A 21,803-nucleotide genomic window follows, 5' to 3' on the forward strand; every position below is an offset into this window, starting at 1 on the left:
TTTTTCCACCACTATGTACGAGGCCTGTATTACTCTTGTATGAGCAGAGAAAACTTATCATCAGCAGAGTAGGGTGAAGAAATTCCTCAGCTTCTTTATCTTCCCCTTTCCTACCTTTTTGTTCATTTTATCAGGGATTGCTTACCTTGCCATATGAATTTTGTAACTGCACTATGAATTTTGTAACTGCACTATGAATTTTGTAACTGCACTATGAATTTTATCCCAAATGCCAGAAGGGGGAGACATGGGAAGCATTGAATTACAGGAATTCAGCCATGGCAGAATATTCATTTTGACATTAGATATTCTGCCATTTAAAGCCAACAGATATAATATTTGAATAAAACATAATAATTTCAAACCCTGCTTACATTTGTATATGATCACATGTCTCTCTATTATAACTATGTGTGGGAACAGATTTCCAAAATTAAAATCACTTGGAGCTGAATTCCTGGTGTTTTTACAGTCTTGTATATCCAACAATGAAAATGTTTTGGGCCAAATACAGGCTGTATCACAATCACGGCAGTGTATCACGGCAGTGATTGGGAGTCCCACAGGGCGGCGCACAATTGGCCCAGCGTCGTCCAGGTTTGGCCGGTGTGGGCCGTCAATGTAAATAAGAATGTGTTCTTAACTGGCTTGCCTAGTTAAATAAAGGTTAAATAAAAAATAGATATAATAATTGGCCTCCATTTGGGAAACCGTGACCTACACCAAAATTATTGTGAGACTTTGTGCCTATTTTTCTTCTGTGATGTTATCACACTGTAATAGTGAAGTTAAGCAATTGGATATGAGCAATTTATTATTTTTCTACTGGACCTGGATGTTGCCCTGCAGCTGCTGCGGCAGAATGGACACTGGGCTGTTCAGCTCAGCGGCTCTGCGTTAACTCCACCCCCGACAGAAGTTTGCAGCCCCGGATAAACTTCCAGTTCCCCTCTCTACCGACGAGTGCTCTTTTCCAGCTTACCATCCCACGTAGAGGCCCCATTTTCCAGAATGGAGTGCCGGTTGGGTTTAGCGATTTTAGTCGTTTGCCTCATCTCTTATGGCCTTTCGGATGTGCAGCTCAGTAGTAATGTTATTCTCGAGCCGTATGATCTGCTGTTCGACACAGCGGTAGAAGCATACTACAAGGGTGACTGGATGACGGTCATCCTGAACATGGAGCGGGCGCTTCGGAACAAGGCTGCGATACGCAGGGTGAAGGCGCATTGCCGGATAATATGTGCAAACCAGAGCGCTTTCGGAGAGCCTTTATCCAGCATAGTTGTGACAATACCAGGCGCTGGCTCTGTGGAAGATCTAGGTTTTTTTCAAAAAATTATGAAAAGGGCTGATTGTGTAAATACCTGTGAAAGTGATAAAATTGGACCACCAACTATCCATAAAATCACTGAAGATGTGGACCTCGAGTTTAAGAAGAGAACCCCTTACAATTATCTGCAAGTCGCATACTTCAAGGTAATAATTGTCGATCAAATGGGTCCTATGCATAATAAATGTTCATATCTTTCATCGTGAAAAGAGTCGACAATATAGTTTTTTTGCATAATAAATGTTCAGACATTGCATAGGCTTGAAACAAATACAGCCAGTAGTAGCCTATTCAATGTTGTGGATAAGATTCGCCTGCGTCATCTTATTGCACTTTTTGAAGTGGTCTACCATGCACATTTATCAACCACACTTGCATGTCAATATAAGAGCAATGCCACTTTTTATTTTGTCCAATTTCATTTAAACTAACACTAAGAAGCAAGTCGTTCACTATAAGTGCTCTGTTTTCCCCAACCCCCCAAGCCAAGCCGGCCGTGCCACGTCTCTAGGTGGAGTCTAGCTGTGTAGACAATTTACGTCCTACACTGGATTCTTCTCAATTTTGGGGCTTGTCATCAACATGCGCCGTAGATCTCATGCATGCTACTGTGCCATTCAAGAATTTATTCAACTTTTGACAGAATAGTCATGTTGTCACTCGCTGACCTTTTAATATCTCTGTTTTCTTTATATTTTGGTTAGGTCAGGGTGTGACGAGGGTGGGTATGCTAGTTTTGGAATTGTCTAGGGGTTTTGTATGTCTAGAGGTTTTGTAGGTCTAGATATTTATGTCTATGGTGGCCTGATATGGTTCCCAATCAGAGGCAGCTGTTAATCGTTGTCTCTGATTGGGGATTATATTTAGGTGGCCATTTCCCCTTTTGTGTTTGTGGGTTCTTGTTCTATGTTTAGTTGCCTGTCTGCACTACTCATATTAGCTTCACAGTTCGTTTTGTTATTTTGTTCGTTCTTATAATAAAGAAGAATGTAGGCATACCACGCTGCGCCTTGGTCCGATCATTATGACGAACGTGACACATGTATATATTTATTTGTGTTGTCTGTTTATAAAATTGTTATTACGTTGTAATAAGAGTAGTTGGCCCTATAAATTAATTAAATACATGTAGCCTATAAGATGTTCCTGAATGTCAAAGGTCATATTCATAGCCTGTTCACGAATTTCAATAGATATGGGAAAAAAATATGTAGGCCTTATGGCTTACATATTGGCTCCAATGCAGTCGTGTTTAACTCCATATTAAATATTTTCTGGATAACAATTAAATACCTTACTGTGAATGTTATCCATTAAAATGGTAAAAAATAAAAAAAATAGCTTCTTAGCAAAGAGCAATTTCTCAAGGAATAATTATGACTGTGAGTGTTCTGAGTGGGGTCTCGCTGTTATAGTAGTTTGTTTCTGTACACCACTTACTGACTTTGTCAGGTATGGGTGTGTGCAAATCAAGGATGCAGAAAGACTGCCATCCCATCTGCCCCCATTTAATATAGCGTACGTTAACATAATTATTACTTCTAAACAAAAAGACGTTTTGCGTTCTTATACGCTTACATGTTGCTATTATTGCAGTCGCTAAGATTACCTATTTTGGACGCAGCAATTGTTAGCTAGACTGCTAACGTCATTGGCTGTAGCAAAAGCAATCGAAGAGCCATTTTACTGTTTGAAGACAAAGTTGATTATGTTTTTATGTATAATGCAGTTGATTTGTGATGATGACACAAACATTATGTTAAGCAGGACATTCATACAAGCCTTAAATTACAATTATAATCCAAAAGTAGTGTGAAATGCACTCATAAGCAACATGTAAATGGAGGCTTTTTTGCTGGCATTCTATGGAAACTCCCAGAATTATTATAATTGTTTGACTGAACTGGGCCTTTAAGTTAAACCAACAACTATAAAAGAGACATATGGCCCCTGATTGAAGACTACTTACTATATTAAATAGGAGATTGACTAGTTTCCGAAAACAGCATGTTGGTGATTGCAGCTCACAAATTTCTTACACCATTCCAGGGGGTCTTGTAAAATACTTCTGAGACGTGGAGCATTTAGGGAAGCCTTTGGAGTCACAATGTGTATAAGGTTTATTCGACAGATACAGTATGCTGTATTAATGATTTGTTCACTAAATATCTCTCCCGATGTAGATCAATAAGCTGGATAAGGCTGTGGCAGCGGCCAACACATTTTTCCTGGCCAACCCAGACCACATGGAGATGAGGCAGAACCTGGACTACTACAGGATGATGTCTGGAGTACAGGAGGAAGACTTTAAAGACCTGGAGGCCTGGCCTCACATGGTGAGACTGACACCACTAATCCCCAGTAATGCACCCATTATCCCAGTGACAATGCACCTGTTATAACGGTAACTATGCACCAGTTATTCTGGTGACAATGTATCAGTTATCCCAGGAACAATGGACCAGCTATATACCATTTACAACATTTGGAACTGCACATAGTCAGACTGTAACCACTTAACAATTTGCCTACTTGGAACTGCCAAGCATATGGGACAGGGGCAAGGGACCTTATTGGCACCAGGTTGGGTAGGGTCAACGGGTTGAATTAGAATGTGGCTGGGCTGCTGACTCCCTGCTTTGCTCTTTACTCTATCTCCCAGGCAGAGTTCCTTGCAGGGAAGCGGTACTACAGCTCAGACTCGTTCGGTCTGGCCATCGACCACTTTGAGGCAGCGGTGGAAGAGTACTTCAGCGCAGATCAGGAGTGCCGGGCGCTCTGCGAAGGAGCTTACGACTACGACGGATACAACTACATGGAGTACAGTGCTGACCTCTTCCAGTCCATGACAGGTGTTAAGACAGACTAAATCCCAAAAGAACCCCATGGTAACATGTTGGATAAAAGCTTCAACCTTGTACTCTTGTGTCTGCCCATTTCACTGTCAGACCACTACATGCAGATTCTGAACTGTAAGCAGAGCTGTTCTGTGGAGCTAGCCTCCACCGCAGGAAAGGACAAGCCATTTGAGGATTTCCTCCCTTCCCACTTCAACTACCTACAGTTCTCCTACTACAACAGTGAGTCTCAGACCCTATTCACTCTGCACCTACATGCCTTTTTAGAATCAGGATGATTTGCTTTCACAAATCAATGTGTCCTCTGAATGGCTGTCTGCTCATCTGTCTGTTTGATGTCTCTCTTTCTCTCAACCCCCCCCTCCCCATCAGGTGAAAAGTATGAGCAGGCCATAGAGTGTACTAAGACCTACCTGCTGTTCCACCCAGAAGAGGAGGTAATGAATCAGAACCTGGCCTACTACTCCGCTGTGCTGGGAGAGGACAAGGCTGCAGCCATACCTGCTAGACAGGTACACACACACACACACACACACACACACACACACACACAAACACAAACAAACAAACAAACAAACAAACAAACAAACAAACAAACAAACAAACAAAACCTGCACCTTCCTACCTATCCCTCATGTCTCAAACCCACTTTTCTCCCTCTCTTCTCCCTCCCAGGTGGTAAAACAGCACATTCAGCAGTCCCTGTTGGAGAAGGAGCTGCTTTACTTTGCGTTTGAAGTGTTTGGAATCACCTTTGTTGATCCAGTAGGTTACCATATCTCTTATCTTCTCTTGTGTCTCACTGTTTCTACCAGCAAGACATCACTCTGATAGGGGACTGCTGTCAGGTGGGTTTTAGCATGTGTGATCTCACATCCTTCCCCTTCCTTTGCAGGATTCCTGGACCCCTGCAGACATTATGCCCCTCAAACTGAGAGAGAAGCAGAAGTAAGAGAAACACACACATTCAAGTCATTACAATTATCCTGTGCACCAGCCTCCACTAGTACATGCATGCTCTCAATATCAGACTAGGATCTGCTCCCCATTATGTTTGGGCTCCCGAGTGGCGCAGCAGTCTAAGGCACTGCATCTCAGTGCTGGAGGCGTCACTACAGACCCTGGTTTGATCCCGGGCTGTATTTATTTTTATCTTTATTTAACTAGGCAAGTCAGTTAAGAAGAAGGGTTAACTGCCTGTTCAGGGGCAGAACGACAGATTTGTACCTTGTCAGCTCAGGGATTTGACCTTGCAACCTTCTGATTACTAGTCCAACGCTCTAACCACTAGGCTACCCTGCAGTATCACAACCGGATGTGATCGGGAATCCCATAGGGCGGCGCACAACTGACCCAGCATCGTCCGGGTTTGGCCGGGTTAGGACATCATTGTAAAATAAGAATTTGTTCTTAACTGACTTGCCTAGTGTTAAATGTTAAAAAAATAAATATATTTATTTATCTGGTAACCTCTTCTTTGGTGCTCTCTGCAGGGCAGACAGGGAGACTGCAGCAAGGATCACTGAGGAGATTGGGAATCTGATGAAGGAGATTGAAACTATGGTGGAGGAGAAGAATAAGGAGTCGACTGATATTGCCAAGATCGTACGAGAAGGTAAGATTTCCTGATAGCATTCTTTGTCCATAGTGTTTTGGAGTGTCACAGCATGACGTTTGGGAATGTCAGTGGACTGTCTAGCACACTCTGACTGTACACTCTATATTCATTCCCCCTGTCTCCCTTCCAGGTGGTCCTCTGTTGTTTGATGACATCAAGATTACCATGTCGTCTAAGCAGCTGAATGGGTCTCAGAGGGTTCTACTGGATGGATTTATCTCAGAGGGCGAGTGCAGAGAGCTCACCCGCCTCTCTAATGTGAGTGGGAGCCCGGGTCAGGACTATCTGTCTGTGTGTTATTGTGTGTTGGAGCGTGAGCTTCTGATGGTCTGTGTGTTAAAACTGTGTGCATGCTTCTGTCATTGTGTGTGCTGATGCTGTGTGTGTGTTTGTCTGTCAGGCGGCTGCGCTGAAAGGTGATGGGTACCGAGGCCTTCCCTCCCCACACTCCCCCAGCGAGAGCTTCCAAGGAATCACAGTCCTCAAGGCTATTAAGGTACATCACTGACCCTACACACTAAAGCCCTGATAGCCCAACCATAACCAAAACACCACCAGCCCAGCACTGCCAACACTGACTCTAAACCAGCATGGTCAACTTCACCCAAACCCAACTAGTTTCATCTCTTAGCCTCAGCTTTATCTCCAACCTTTCTAAAGCCTCATGGCATCCATGTACAGTTACCAGTGAGTTGTCTATAAGAAAGCACCTATTTCTGATGATATTGTCCTGTTCTACAGTTTGGACAGGAGGGAACTGTGCCCCTGAAGAGTGCCCGTCTGTTTTTCGACATGAGTGAGAAGGTACGTAGGGTCCTCGAGTCGTACTTCCGTCTGGACTCTCCTCTCTACTTCTCCTACTCCCACCTGGTCTGCCGCTCCGCCATCGACGGTGAGAACCTCCACTACGATGGCCCTCAGAGGACAGTATTGTTGTGTATATAGAAGCCAAGATGGGGCATTTAACCCCACATTAACCACCTGTCTGTATGAGTATATAGACATACAGTAAGATATGTTTCCATTCCTCTGTCTGTACAGAGAAGCAGGATGACCGTGACGACCTGAGTCACCCGGTTCATGCAGACAACTGCCTTCTGGTCTCTGAGCTCAACAAGTGTATCAAAGAACCACCCGCATACACACACAGAGACTACAGGTACACGCACACGCACACGCACACACACACACACACACACACACACACACACACACACACACACACACACACACACACACACACACACACACACACACACACACACACACACACACACACACACCCACACACACACACACACACACACGGCATATGCTTATAACATAGGTATCAGCAGCAAGTCTCATCATGCACCACTGTCTTTAAGACCCTTCTCTTGTTCCGGTTGTGTTTTAGCGCCATCCTCTATCTAAATGATGACTTTGAAGGAGGAGATTTCATTTTCACTGAACTGGATGCCAAAACTGTCACAGTAAGTTTCAATCAATGATGAAGGATTGAGGGATGCAGAGTAAAAACAGTTGATTTACTCTCAGGTGTAAGTTAATTGACCGTATGATGACTGATGTCACTGCCCTGTGTTGCCCAGGCGGAGGTGCGTCCTCAGTGTGGTCGTGTGGTTGGTTTTGGGGCTGGGGAGGAGAATCCTCACGGCGTGAGAGCGGTCACTAAGGGACAGAGGTGTGCTGTGGCCCTGTGGTTCACCCTTGACCCCAAACACGAGGAGAAGGTAACATATTTATTAGTCAATCCATCTGGAGTTAAGTATAGTCTTTGTTTCTACCATGCTATATATTGTTTTGTAATCTGAGAGAGGGAGAGAGCAATGCTTTCCACTTATTGATTCATCTACATTTCATCAGTTTCTCTTGCTTCAGTCTTAGCTAATTTGTTTGTGTGTGTGTGTGTGTGTGTGTGTGTGTGTGTGTGTGTGTGTCTCCAGGAGCGGATCCAAGCTCAAGAGATGCTGAAGATGTTCTCCACTCCTACGGACGCAGAGTTCACAGAGACAAAGAGAGAGAGCTCAGAGCCACAGCTCACACTTCCTGACCAGGCTGTGCTTCTTGGTCAAGCTGCACCCCCAGTACAGGTGCAGGAAGACAAACCAGATGACAAACCAGCAGAGAAGAAGCCTGAGGAACCAGCAGAGAAGAAGCCTGAGGAACCAGCAGAGAAGAAGCCTGAGGAACCAGCAGAGAAGAAGCCTGAGGAACCAGCAGAGAAGAAGCCTGAGGAACCAGCAGAGAAGAAGCCTGAGGAACCAGCAGAGAAGAAGCCTGAGGAACCAGCAGAGAAGAAGCCTGAGGAACCAGCAGAGAAGAAGCCTGAGGAACCAGCAGAGAAGAAGCCTGAGGAACCAGCAGAGAGGAAGCCTGAGGAATCAGCAGAGAAGAAGCCTGAGGAACCAGCAGAGAAGAAGCCTGTGGAACCAGCAGAGAAGAAGCCTGAGGAACCAGCAGAGAAGAAGCCTGAGGAACCAGCAGAGAAGAAGCCTGAGGAACCAGCAGAAACAGTCATTGAAAACCCAGCTGATAACCCAGAAGATAAAAAGGATGAGAAGCCGACAGAGAATCGGGCAGAAAAACAAATTGCTAAAGAGGGTGAAAAACCTATGTTGAAAGAGGCTAAACCAGCGGCTAAAGCAGGGGACAAAGCCAAGGCTAAACCAGTGGCTAAAGCAGGGGACAAAGCCAAGGCTAAAACAGCGGCTAAAGCAGGGGACAAAGCCAAGGCTAAACCAGCAGCAAAAACAAACGTCAAACATGCAGCAAGCAAAATGAAACCTAAAGCGACAGACAAAAAAGAGCAGAAGCCAGCTACAAAGAATGCAGAGAAAGCCCCTGTCAAAAAGGTTTCCAAGGACTCTAAAACTGACCCCAAATCAGCCTCGGACACACAGACAGACAAGGTTGAGCTATGAGACCAACAGCACCTGTGACTCTTACTCTGTGGTGTCTCTATTTTTCTACTGTTTGAATATATTTGCTAAGGTTTTCTCTGTGGGTGTGCTGGATAAAGATATGTAGCTGTTGATGGATATTGTTTTGGATGTTGTTTGTCTGCCCAGTGGCGGTGAAAAATGAACCAGGATAAGGTGTTGTAATGTAAGCCATACCATAATACCAAGGGACTGCAAACTCACTCTGATGGCTGATATCAACTAACCAATCAATCAAATCAATGAATCAACCAATCAAATTGGATTTGTATAGTGCATTTCACAAATGCATTTGTCACAAAGTGCTAAATAGTAACCACCTTTAAATTCATATCCCAGACTCATGTGAACATACTGTGTTGTTTTTATAGTGTTACTTTTGTGTATGATTTGGAATTCTCTGTGCTATTTTGTACTGATTTTAAATAAACTGTTCTTTGCCTCAGGAATGGAAAGATATAATCTCCCAACAAAAAGAGATAAAAAACCCCCAGGAAAGACTGAAACTTGGATTCATGTGGATACATTAAAAAAGTCATGTTTTCATACTGAACAAAAATATGAACGCTACATGTAAAGTGTTGGTCCCATGTTTCATGAGCTGAAATAAAATATCCCAGAAATGTTCCGTATGCACAAAAAGCTTATTTCGCTCAAATTTTGTGCACAATTTTTTTTTACATCCCTGTTAGTGAGATTTTTACTTTGCCAAGATAACAGGAGTGGCATATCAAGAAGCTGATGAAACAGCATGATCATTAATTACACAGGTGCAACTTGTGCTGGGGGAAATAAAAGGCCACTCTAAAATGTGCAGTTTTGTCACACAACACAACAATGCCACAGTTTTGAGGGAGCATGCGATTGGCATGCTGACTGAAGGAATGTCTATTTGTTCATTGTTCTACTATAAGCCACCTCCAACGTAATTTTAGAGAATTTGGCAGTACATCCAACTGGCCTCACAACTGCAGACCACGTGTAACCACGCCAGCCCAGGAACTCCACATCCTGCTTCTTCACCTGCGGGATCGTCTGAGGAGGGGTGCGGAGGAGTACTTCTGTCTGTAATAAAGTCCTTTTGTGCCGAAAAACTCATTCTGATTGGCTGGGTCTGGCTTCCCGGTGAGTGGATCTTGCTCCCAAATGGGTGCCCATGGCTATACCCCTGCCCAGTCGTGAAATCCATAGATTAGCGCTTAATGAATTTGTTTACATTGACTGATTTCCTTCTATGAACTTGAAATTGTTGCATGTTGCGTTTATATTTTTGTCCAGTATACATTGGTGTTGCGTTTTCATGTAATAACTTAAGAGAACACTAGGTGGCAGAGAGGAACTACCATGCCATCTCATGTACATCAGACAACACACATTTTCCTTTCTACTGAATATGTTGTATGTATGGACCCTCAGGGTTTAACTTCATCCTTAGGGTCCGGTAACTCCTTAAAACATAGCTATGATTTTGTTATGGCTTTGTGTAGGTATTTTGAACTCCCAGGAGACCAACATAAGTTGTATGAAAGCCTGTTCAGACTATTGAGATGGCCCCTGGCCAACATGTCTGTTGTTGATCTCTGGTTAGTTAGCTACAGTATCTCCTCTCTTAGGATCCTGTTTATATCAAAATGCTGCTCCACCCTACGACCACTTTCTTAGTTTTAAATATTTGAGCTGTATCAGGTCATGATAAGGTCTTTGGGGAAGTGAGATGAGCTGCTGAGTTTCCCTACAGAATTAGAATGAACAGAATGAACATTCCAATTCAAAGCAAATTTCCATGGTGTTGGCAGTCTGGAAGCTATACTGGTTGTGAACAGTTTGAAATTGATCAATTAATGGTTATCTTCATAGAATTAATGGAGATACCAGAACAGTCATGGATGTTCCGTGGACATAACAGCAGCACAACCATATCCAGGGTTCCTTGTCAAGACAATCAGCAAGTAATGTTGACATACTTGTCTGTTGGCCATATTGGTTGTGTCTAGAAAGATCATATAGATTTGAGTTTGTCCATTCTGGGCATTGTGTTTCTATGGTTTCCTCAGCCCTGAGCCTGGGGGTGGAACAGTAATAATGCTGGGTCCTGTGCCGGAGCGTCTGTGTGGGTTTAGCATGTGGATGAAGTCATGCCTGCAAAGAGTAGAGCAGCTATCTACACACACATGGACGCACTCACGAACACACATGTACTGTAACAGGTCAAACATCCCAGTTATTCAGCAGCGCAGAAAAGGAGGCATTTGTCAGACCTATTGCCCATGTGGAGATTAGTGTGTGTGTGTGTATGTGTGTGTTAATTTCTATGTGTATGTGTGTGTTAATGTCTATGTGTATGCGTGTGTGTGCATGTGTGTGTGTGTGTATGCATGTAGACTTGTGGCTAGTTATTTTGAAATCTTCATCATCTCCCTAAAGGAAAGCCTTGGGGTGGTTGAGGGTGATTTAGGTGGCTTCAATGAAGGTCTTCAAGCAGCTGTGCTGGGTATGAACTGGCCCTCTTCCCCTACTGCCTGGGTGGTGGCCTCCTGTGAGTGAGTGAGTGAGTGAGTGAGTGACAGAGTGAGTGACAGAGTGAGTGACAGAGTGAGAGAGAGAGTTTGAATGTGTGTGTCTTTGTCTCTGTATCTCTCTCTGTGCTTTCTTTGTGTTTCTCTGTGTTCTGGGTTCTGATCCAGAAAGAGACACAGGCCACTTTGTCTCTCTGTGTGTTTGTGGTGTATGGGTTTGACCATTGTTCCAAAGACCTGCAGAGAGAGAGGAGTGTGAGAGAAAGCGAGAAACAAGAGTACAGTAGACATAGAAGGAAAATCTGAGATTAGTACAAATCTTGCAGAGTGCAGGTCGATGTTGGAGCCAGCTTTCTCAAGTGTCTCCATGTGTGTGTATCTGTGTGTGACTGTATCCGCAACTGTGGATATCAAACTTTGTGTTGTTGCGCATACATTACTTTTACATGTGTTTTTGTGTGAGTGTGGATTGTGGTGTATCTGGATGTGTGTGTGTTGTGAAGTGAATTCCCGTTGCTCTAGGACAAGGCCACATATGAAAGACAAAAAAGTAGAAAATTCCCCTTTCTGGTTTCCATGGCGATAGAGTGGGCATGGAGACCGCAGTGGCAGGATTGGGCCGCAAACAGCGGGATGTAGTGCTGAGATTAACTACGACTTTTTGTGTGTGTGAGAACGAGACCCAACTCCGAGACATACTGTAACAGTGTTCAAATTGAGCTGGACACAGCAGGAAGAGGCGCTGAGATTAACTCCCACTCTCCTACTCTGTGAGTGTGAAAAGTGGAGACTAAAGTGGAGGCTAAAGTAACATGCTAAAGTGGAGGCTAAAGCAGTAAGCTAAAGTGAAGGCTAAAGTAGAAGGCTAAAGTGGAGGCTAAAGTGGAGGCTAAAGCAGTAGGCTAAAGTGAAGGCTAAAGTAGAAGGCTAAAGTGGAGACTAAAGTGGAGGCTAAAGTAACAGGCTAAAGTGGAGGCTAAAGTGAAGACTAAAGTAGAAGGCTAAAGTGGAGGCTAAAGTGGAGGCTAAAGTGAAGGCTAAAGTAGAAGGCTAAAGTGGAGGCTAAAGTGGAGGCTAAAGCAGTAGGCTAAAGTGGAGACCAAAGTGAAGGCTAAAGTAGAAGGCTAAAGTGGAGGCTAAAGTGGAGGCTAAAGCAGTAGGCTAAAGTGGAGGATAAAGTGAAGGCTAAAGTAGAAGGCTAAAGTGGAGGCTAAAGCAGTAGGCTAAAGTGAAGGCTAAAGTAGAAGGCTAAAGTGGAGGCTAAAGTGGAGGCTAAAGTAACAGGCTAAAGTGGAGGCTAAAGTACAAGGCTAAAGTAGAAGGCTAAAGTGGAGGCTAAAGTGGAGGCAAAAGTAACAGGCTAAAGTGGAGGCTAAAGCAGTAGGCTAAAGTGAAGGCTAAAGTAGAAGGCTAAAGTGGAGGCTAAAGTGGAGACTAAAGCAGTGGGTGAAAGTGAAGGCTAAAGTAGAAGGCTAAAGTGGGGCTATAGCAGTAGGCTAAAGCGAAGGCTAAAGCAGTAGACTAAAGTGGAGGCTAAAGTGGAGGCTAAAGTAACAGGGTAAAGTAACAGGCTAAAGTGGAGGCTAAAGTAACAGGCTAAAGTGGAGACTAAAGCAGTAGGCTGGAGTGGAGGCTAAAGTGGTGGCTAAAGTGGAGTCTAAAGTGGAGGCTAAAGTGGAGGCTAAAGTAACAGGCTAAAGTGGAGGCTAAAGCAGTAGGCTAAAGTGGAGGCTAAAGTGGAGTCTAAAGTAGCAGGCTAAAGTGGAGGCTAAAGTAACAGGCTAAAGTGGAGGCTAAAGCAGTAGGCTAAAGTGGAGGCTAAGGTGGAGACTAAAGTGGAGGCTAAGGTGGAGGCTGAAGTGGAGTCTAAAGCAGCAGGCTAAAGTGGAGGCTAAAGCAGCAGGCTAAAGTAACAGGCTAAAGTGGAGGCTAAAGCAGCAGGCTAAATTGGAGGCTAAAGTAGCAGGCTAAAGTGGAGTGACATGGCCTCCCATGACACCTCCTTTTGGGGAAGACAAGAGGACCGAAAGAAGACTTTCTGTTGTTGATAAGGGTGGCTGGGTGGACTAGTACTGGTTCTTGGTTTGTATTGAAGAAGCATTGCAGTCACTACATTGCCCCAGGGTATAAGTGTTTAAAGTGCAGTACTGAGCTCTATTTTATCTGTATTCTGTTTCACTGAGCGGTTTCCTGTGTCTCCTCTAGCTGTGTGGCACAAATTTCTGCCCATATCCACCAGTCCACCAAGAGAGAAGCACTGCCCTTCTACAGACCACACCAATCCAGAACACTGCCCCTCTACACACCACCCCTATCCAGAACACTGCCCCTCTATACACCACCCCAATCCAGAACACTGCCCCTCTACACACCACCCCAATCCAGAACACTGCCCCTCTACACACCACCCCAATCCAGAACAGGTACACTCCCTTATGCTTCAGACAGCATTTTGAGGACTATTCACACTCAGACATGAGCAGTTGCAGTATGGTTAAGGACATCCCGGTCAGTCCAGATCTGCTGTAATTCATCACTAAAGCTGCCTAGCTGCCTGGTCTCATATCTAAAACCAACCTTCTGTTAGTGGGACAGAGGAGCTTATTGTTGGCTGTTTATTCGGACGGATGCCAGCTCGATGACTTCAGGCTTTGCCATGAACTGTCTCCTTATTCCCCCTAAGACTGGAATCACGGCCGTGCCGGCTTCGGGATGGGACCAGTGGTATAGGCCTGGCTGCCTGGGGCTGTCTTACAGCTCTATGGAGCTGGGTCATAACGGGCTTCAGGATGGGACCAGTGGTATAGGCCTGGCTGCCTGGGGCTATCTTACAGCTCTATGGAGCTGGGTTAGAAGGGTCCAGGAGTGGCCCTGGGGATGGAGGACCTGGGTCATAACGGGCTTCGGGATGGGACCAGTGGTATAGGCCTGGGGCTGTCTTACAGCTCTATGGAGCTGGGATAGAAGGGTCCAGGAGTGGGCCTGGGGATGGAGGACCTGGGTCATAACGGGCTTCGGGATGGGACCAGTGGTATAGGCCTGGCTGCCTGGGGCTGTCTTACAGCTCTATGGAGCTGGGTCATAACAGGCTTCGGGATGGGACCAGTGGTATAGGCCTGGCTGCCTGGGGCTGTCTGACAGCTCTATGGAGCTGGGATAGAAGGGTCCAGGAGTGGGCCTGGGGATGGAGAAACTGGGTCATAACGGGCTTGGGCTGTGATCACACTGGTATGGTTGGGGCCTGGCTTATAGAGGTCCATGGAGGTTCAAAGGGGTTGAGGACATACAGTTGAAGTCGGAAGTTTACATACACCTTAGCCAAATACATTTGAACTCAGTTTTTCACAAGTCCTGACATTTAATCCAAGTAAAAATTCCCTGTCTTAGATCAGTTAGCATCAGCACTTTATTTTAAGAATGTCAAATGTCAGAATAATAGTAGAGGGAATTATTTATTTCAGCTTTTATTTCTTTCATCCCATTCCCAGTGGGTCAGAAGTTTACATACACTCAATTAGTATTTGGTAGCATTGCCTTTAAATTGTTTAAACTGGGTAAAACTTTTGGGTAGCCTTCCACAAGCTTCCCACAATACGTTGGGTGAATTTTGGCACATCCCTTCTGACAGAGCTGGTGTAACTGAGTCAGGTTTGTAGGCCTCCTTGCTCACACAAACTTTTACAGTTCTGCCCACACATTTTCTATAGGATTGAGGTCAGGGCTTTGTGATGGCCACTCCAATACCTTGACTTTGTTGTCCTTAAGCCATTTTGCTACAACTTTGAAATTATGCTTGGGGTCATTGTTAATTTGGAAGACCCATTTGCGACCAAGCTTTAACTTCCTGACTGATGTCTTGAGATGTTGCTTCAATATAGCCACACAATTTTCCTACCTCATGATGCCATCTATTTTGTGAAGTGCACCAGTCCCTCCTGCAGCAAAGCACCCACACAACATGATGCTACCACCCCCGTGCTTCACGGCTGGGATGGTGTTCTTCGGCTTACAAGGCTCCCCTTTTTCCTCCAAACATAACGATGGTCATTATGGCCAAACAGTTCTATTTTTGTTTCATCAGACCAGAGGACATTTCTCTAAAAAGTACAATCTTTATCCCCATGTGCAGTTGCAAACCGTAGTCTGGCTTTTTTTATGGCGGTGTTAGAGTAGTGTCTTCTTCTTTGCTGAGCGACCTTTCAGGTTATGTCGATATAGGACTCGTTTTACTGTGGCTATAGATACTTCCAGCATCTTCACAAGGCCCTTTGCTGTTGTTCTGGGATTGATTTTCATTTTTCGCACCAAAGTACGTTCATCTCTAGGAGACAGAACGCGTCTCCTTCCTGAGCAGTATGATGGCTGCGTGGTCCCATGGTGTTTATTCTTGTGTACTATTGTTTGTACAGATGAACGTGGTGCCTTCAAGCATTTGGAAATTGCTCCCAAGGATGAACCAGACTTGTGGAGGTCTACCATTTTTTTCTGAGGTCTTGGCTGATTTCTTTTGATTTTCCCATGATGTCAAGCAAAGAGGCACTGAGTTTGAAGGTAGGCCTTGAAATACATCCACAGGTACACCTCCAATTGACTCAAATTATGTCAATTAGCCTACCAGAAGCTTCTAAAGCCATGACATCATTTTCTGGAATTTTCCAAGCTGTTCGAAGGCACAGTGTATGTAAACTTCTGACCCACTGGAATTGTGATACAGTGTATTATAAGTGAAATAATCTGTCTGTAAACAATTTTTGGAAAATATTGGTTCCCTGTGTGGGTACTCTGTGTACTCTGAGACAGTGTCTAGTGCACTTGAGAAACAGGGCTGCATAGTTTTTGAAGGTCTTTGTGATATACTACTCGTATTTCCTGGTGTCACCCTCCATCACCAAGCCCATGGTATGGTGTAGAACAGTGTAGAACAGGGGAAAATATACACAGGCCCCTGGAGAGCAACTGGGATTCTGGGAGCTTCTTTGTTTAACAGAAGATGTCACCACTGGTTGTTATGACAACAGCATAACGATGCCTGGCCCTCCGTCAAAAAGCTAAAGAGACAGATGGCAGGAAAATGGCAGAGGAGAGAGAGGGAGAGGGGGTTGGGAGAGAGGAACGTGTGAGGGATAGAAGAGAACATGTTAAGTATAGAAAGGGTTACTGCCTCTAAACGTATACTCTGGAAATATTCATACAGTGCCTTCAGAAAGTATTCACACCCCTTGACTTTTTGTGTCACTGGTCTACACTCAATACCCAATAATGTCAAAGTGGAATTATGTTTTTTGAAAATATTAAATTAGTAAATTAAATTAATAAAAAATTAAAAGCTGGAAAATCTTGAGTCAATAAGTATTTAACCCCTTTGTTGTGACAAGCCTAAATAAGATCAGTAGAAACAAATTGCTTAACAAGTCACATTATAAGTTGCATGGACTCACTGTGTGCAATATTGTGTTTGACATGAGTTTAATGGCAATATTGCAATATTGTGTTTGACATAAGTTTAATGGCTGTGATTGGAGAAAACTGATGATGGCTCAACAACATTGTAGTTACTCCACAATACTAACCTAATTGACAGAGTGAAAATAAGGAAGCCTGTACAGAATACAAATATTCCAAAATATGCATCCTGTTTGCAACAAGGCACTAAAGTAATACTGCAAATAATGTGTGAAATAATGTCCTGAATACGAAGTGTTATGTTTGCGGCAAATCCAATACAACACATTACTGAGTACCACTCTCCATATTTTTAAGCATAGTGGTGGCTGCATCATGTTGTGGGTATGCTTGTAATCGTCAAGGACTGGGGAGTTTTCAGGATAAAAAAGAAACAAATGGAGCTAAGCACAGGCAAAATCCTAGAGGAAAACCTGGTTCAGCCTGCTTTCCACCAGACACTGGGAGATGAATTCACCTTTCAGCAGGACAATAACCGAAAACATAAGGACAAATCTACACTGGAGTTTCTTACCAAGAAGACAGTGAATGTTCCTGAGTGGCCGAGTTACAATTTTGACTTAAATCTACTTGAAAATCTATGGCAAGACCTGGAAATAGTTGTCTAGCAATGATCAACAACCGATTTGACAAGAATAATGGGCAAATGTTGCACAATCCAGATGTGGAAAGCTCTTAGAGACTTCCCAGAAAGAGTCACAGCTGTAATCGCTGTCAAAGGTGCTTCTACATAGTACTGACTCAGGGGTAAGACTACTTATGCAAATGGGATATTTCTGTATTTTATTTTCAATAAATGTGCAAACATTTCCAAAAACATGTTTTCACTGTCATTATGGGGTATTGTCATTATTTAATCCATTTTGAATTCAAGCTGTAACACAAGACAATTCTGAATAAGTCAAGGGGTATGAATATTTTCTGAAGGCGCTGTAGATGCATTTTACCAAGCAATTGCTACTCATTCCATCAACCGCAACTCTATTCACTCTCTTTCTGACATCAGCTACATTACACATATTTGGGATGGCAATGAATAACGTAGTGTGGAGTGTGAGAAAGTTCATGCAGACTGCCATGGGTCGTCACGTACACACACACACACACACACACACACACACACACACACACACACACACACACACACACACACACACACACACACACACACACACACACACACACACACACACACACACACACAACACAATCAATCAATCAATCAATCAATCAATCAATCAATCTAGGGACGTGACCATCCGTTATTCTGTTTACATCCAACATAACAAATAAAACCCTTTTCAGGGATTTGTGGATCTTTGTTAGGTGGATGGAGATAAGGCAGACGACACAGATCTCCCCCTTCCTGGTCTCCATATATTGTTTTCCTCCTCATTTCCTCTCTCTTTAAACGTGAAGTTTAAGGAGGTATGTGAGGATGAGAGAGAAGGGTAGGCTGTAGGATAAGGATGAGGGTATTCTTCCAGTATTTGGTTAAGGCCAGATGGCTGGAGAATGGTGTCTGTAGCCCCTAGTCTGTGTACTCTGCTCCGAGGGCAGAGAGAGGAATGCCTGTCTTTTCTTTGGTCTTTGGCTGAGTGGAGAGTTTGAGGGCTGCTCTATAATACTGGATTAGCATCCACATTCCCCCCTAATCTCCCTATTCTCAGCCTCAGCTGTTCACCCCCAGGCCCATGCCACTATACCACCAAGACCTGCGTGTTGATGTTGGGACTAGCTAACCCCCTCTCTGACGCTCTCCCTTAGCAGCCGGAGAGCCAGAGCCAGGTGGACCCACTAGAGAGAGGGCTTCCAGAGGTGAAGGGTGGTAGAGACAGGTTGGAGAGGGGCAGAGTGGGTGGAGGAGAGCAGAGAGGTGGGCCAGAAAGTGGAGGTGGGAGGGCAGAGAGGGTTGGAGAGGGGCAGAAGGGGTGGAGGGGGCAGAGAGGTTTGGAGGGGGGCAGAGAAGTGGTGGAAGGGGCAGAGAGGGGCTGAAGGGGGCAGAGGGGATGTCTGAAGAGGCATCCTCCAGACTAAAATAGGCTTTTCCGGGGAGTAGGGTAAGTGTGGGACCCAGGGGCCTCGGATGAACTGTTGGCTACAATGGCTCCATCCGGCCCCAAACAAATGTACCTCAGCCCCCTATGAAAGGGCCCCTCTTACCCTCTTTCTACCCCTCTTATTCTCCCCCCTTTCCTCTCCTCCTCTATTGACCCTTCTCTCCTTCCCCCTCACACACTTTCACACGCACCACATACGCTGCTGCTACTGTCTATTATCTATCCTGTTGCCAAGTCACTTTACCCTTGCCTATATGTACAGTACATACTGTAGCTACCTCAATTACCTTGAAACCCTGCACACCAACTCAGTACTGGTACTCCGTGTTGTCATGTTCGTCGTATTGAGGAGACCAAGGCGCAGCATGATATGAATACATATGACTTTTAATAAAGATGGACACTAAACAAACTATACAAAATTAACATGACACTATACTACAAATGTGCAGACACAGGCAACTAAACATAGACAATAACCCACGAAATACCCAAAGCAGATGGCTGCGTAAATATGGTTCCCAATCAGAGACAACGATAAACACCTGCCTCGAATTGAGAACCAATCTAGGCAACCATAGACATATATAAACACCTAGATGATAAACAACCCCATAAACCTACAAAACCTCTAGACAGTACAAAAACACATACATCACCCATGTCACACCCTGACCAAACCAGAACAATAAAGAAAACAAAGAATACTCAGGTCAGGGCGTGACACCTGTACATAGCCATGTTATTTTTGTTTGTTATTCACTGTGTATTTATTCCTTGTGTCACTAATTATATTTTTTATTGTATTTAAAAAAATCTTATCTTTAACTCTGCATTGTTGGAAAAGGACCCTTAAGCATATCACTGTTAGTCTACACCTGTACATTTTATTTTATTTTTATTTGATTCTCCTCCAGGTCCCTTTGAGAGGTCCCCACTGCCGAGGGCTCTCAGAGTCACTGGGAAACAGATGGAGTGTACACTCCCTGTAGTAGAACCCTTTTGGGTTCCCTGTAGAACCCTCTGTGGAATGGGTTCTACCTGGAACCAAAACGGTTTCTTCAAAGAGTTATCTTAAAAGGGGACAGCCGAAGAACCATTTTAGGTTCCAGATATCCCCTTTTAAGACACTCAGCCTGCACATGATGGAGAGAGCAGAGAAATTCCCCTGGTCTGGAGATGGGGAGGAGAGAGAGAAGAGGAGGAGAGGAAGGGGTGGTGAAAACAGGCATGGTGATGAGAAGAGTAGGAGAGGGAAGAGAAGGAGGAGATGGGGATGTGGAGAGGAAGAGGAAGACGAGAGGGAAAGGGTAGGAGAGGAAAGAGATTTTTGTGCTCTTTCCCACGTAAAGGAGCCAGCGAGGCAGTGAGGTGCGACTCAGACCTTAGTACTACAGTTAGTAGAACTAACGTTCCCTTTGAAAGCATTGTTCCATGGTGGGTGGACCTGCTGGACCAGTCAGAGTACCCTTCATCTCTCAGACATCAGCATTTTGTCTTAGCATTCTGCGCCTGCAATAAAGGCAAGTTCTACTGTAATGCCACTATTGGTGGACATTGAGATTGAATTAGTCCACCTGGACCTTAGTCCCTTTCTGCTCAAGGTCAAGATTAAAAGTTTTGTTGACCATTTGAAATTGATATCTTTGTCTGGTTTACATTACATACCTCAGTGACATACAATACATAGCCTGCAGTGCTGCGCGATTAGTGCTTTTTGATGTTTGTTCAGTTTTGGTTCAATTCTTTAAAAAGAATCACAGTTTTGGTTATTCTTTAAACATTAAATGCATTATGAAATAATGATGTTTTAATGATTTTAGAGCTTTTTAAAATAAATTCCAAAGCCACGAATAGTGAATATTCAATTGTCAAAACACATTTTCCATTCTCTGTCTGGCCCACATTAGGTAGACATCAATAGAAACATATGAAATAATAAAATATTTCAGATAGTGTATATTACTTAGTTTATATTTGATGACTTTATTATTTTTAATTCCTTAAAGTCATCATCTCATCTCTGTTCAGGTAGTAGCAGTCAGCCAGACAGTTATCTATGTGCTCCCTGTACTGTACTGTCTTTAATCATCCTATTTAGTTAGCCCGCCTAAATATGCTGCAGTGCAGAGCTGTCTGACAAAATAATTTTACTAGTTCTTCAAAGTCTCTGCCCTCATCATTGTGTTGTGTACATTCCTCTCTCATACGGTCTATGCGGTCTGTGTCTATCTAACCTAATGTAGCAGGCATAAAAGTGTTTCTGTCCAGAGATCTGTACATAATGACGAGATGCTCATGTCTCCGCCATAACAATAGAAGTTGTTGTCCCAAAGGCAGGAAGGCAGGTAAAAGTTTATTTCCAAAATAAACCAATAGAAATGCATTGCTATTATTTTGGACAAATTTTTGGCAAGAGTGAAACCTCTCACTTCGCCTCTTCCTCTCTGATCCATCTCTGCCCTAGCCGTAAAAAAAAATGTGCAATCGATTATGGTCATTATAGCTAAAAATAATGTTTACGTGATGAACTAGGTTGAATATTTGTTCAATGAAAACTACGACTCCCTTCAGCACAGCGTCCCATATAGTTCTAGAGTTGATTTTTCTCATGAATGATTTGATTTCTCCCTAGAGCTCACAAAATTAAAAAACTAAATGGAATTCAAGTAATTTTGTTAGTTGATTATTAGTTGATTAATAACTGAACCCCCCCATAATGTTGCCACTATCGTCTCTTATGACTAAAAATAACTTCTAGACGTCAGGACTGCGATTACTCACCACAGATTGGCAGAATCCTTTTTTTCCTTTAACGAGTCCGACGAGCCCGACGCAAATGATATAGTGCTTTCACGGGAACAGGCCCAGATCCCTGTGATTTGCGTGAAGAGAAGGCAGAGAAAAAGGGGCCAGAGGGCGGGCTGCCTTCTGAGAATTCGTAGGCGACCAGATAAACCTCCACTTCCTTCCATTCTGCTAGCAAAGGTGCAATCTTTGGAGAATAAAATAGATGACC

General features: G+C 43.9%; 1 protein-coding gene across 1 annotated transcript; it reads left to right on the forward strand.

The window, feature by feature from the left end:
- Positions 1-892: 892 nt before the first annotated feature.
- On the forward strand, positions 893-9,373 carry p3h1 (prolyl 3-hydroxylase 1). The gene is made up of 15 exons (XM_064966346.1): positions 893-1,476; positions 3,514-3,666; positions 3,993-4,182; positions 4,279-4,410; positions 4,561-4,700; positions 4,864-4,953; positions 5,084-5,136; positions 5,682-5,803; positions 5,937-6,064; positions 6,207-6,302; positions 6,548-6,698; positions 6,848-6,965; positions 7,203-7,278; positions 7,396-7,536; positions 7,750-9,373. The coding sequence occupies exons 1-15, from the start codon at positions 1,012-1,014 to the stop codon at positions 8,725-8,727; spliced, it is 3,033 nt and encodes a 1,010-aa protein (XP_064822418.1). The 5' UTR covers positions 893-1,011; the 3' UTR covers positions 8,728-9,373.
- The last annotated feature ends 12,430 nt before the right edge of the window (positions 9,374-21,803 follow it).

The sequence above is a fragment of the Oncorhynchus masou genome, chromosome 5 (genome assembly GCF_036934945.1).
Source record: "Oncorhynchus masou masou isolate Uvic2021 chromosome 5, UVic_Omas_1.1, whole genome shotgun sequence".
Classification (NCBI taxonomy): Eukaryota; Metazoa; Chordata; class Actinopteri; order Salmoniformes; family Salmonidae; genus Oncorhynchus; species Oncorhynchus masou.

Coding starts and splice junctions, on each gene's coding strand:
- p3h1 (XM_064966346.1), top strand. CDS start 1,012: ATGGAGTGCCGGTTGGGTTTAGCGATTTTAGTCGTTTGCCTCATCTCT. Junction 4,183..4,278: donor CCTCTTCCAGTCCATGACAG/GTGTTAAGACAG, acceptor TTTCACTGTCAG/ACCACTACATGCAGATTCTG. Junction 7,537..7,749: donor ACCCCAAACACGAGGAGAAG/GTAACATATTTA, acceptor GTGTGTCTCCAG/GAGCGGATCCAAGCTCAAGA.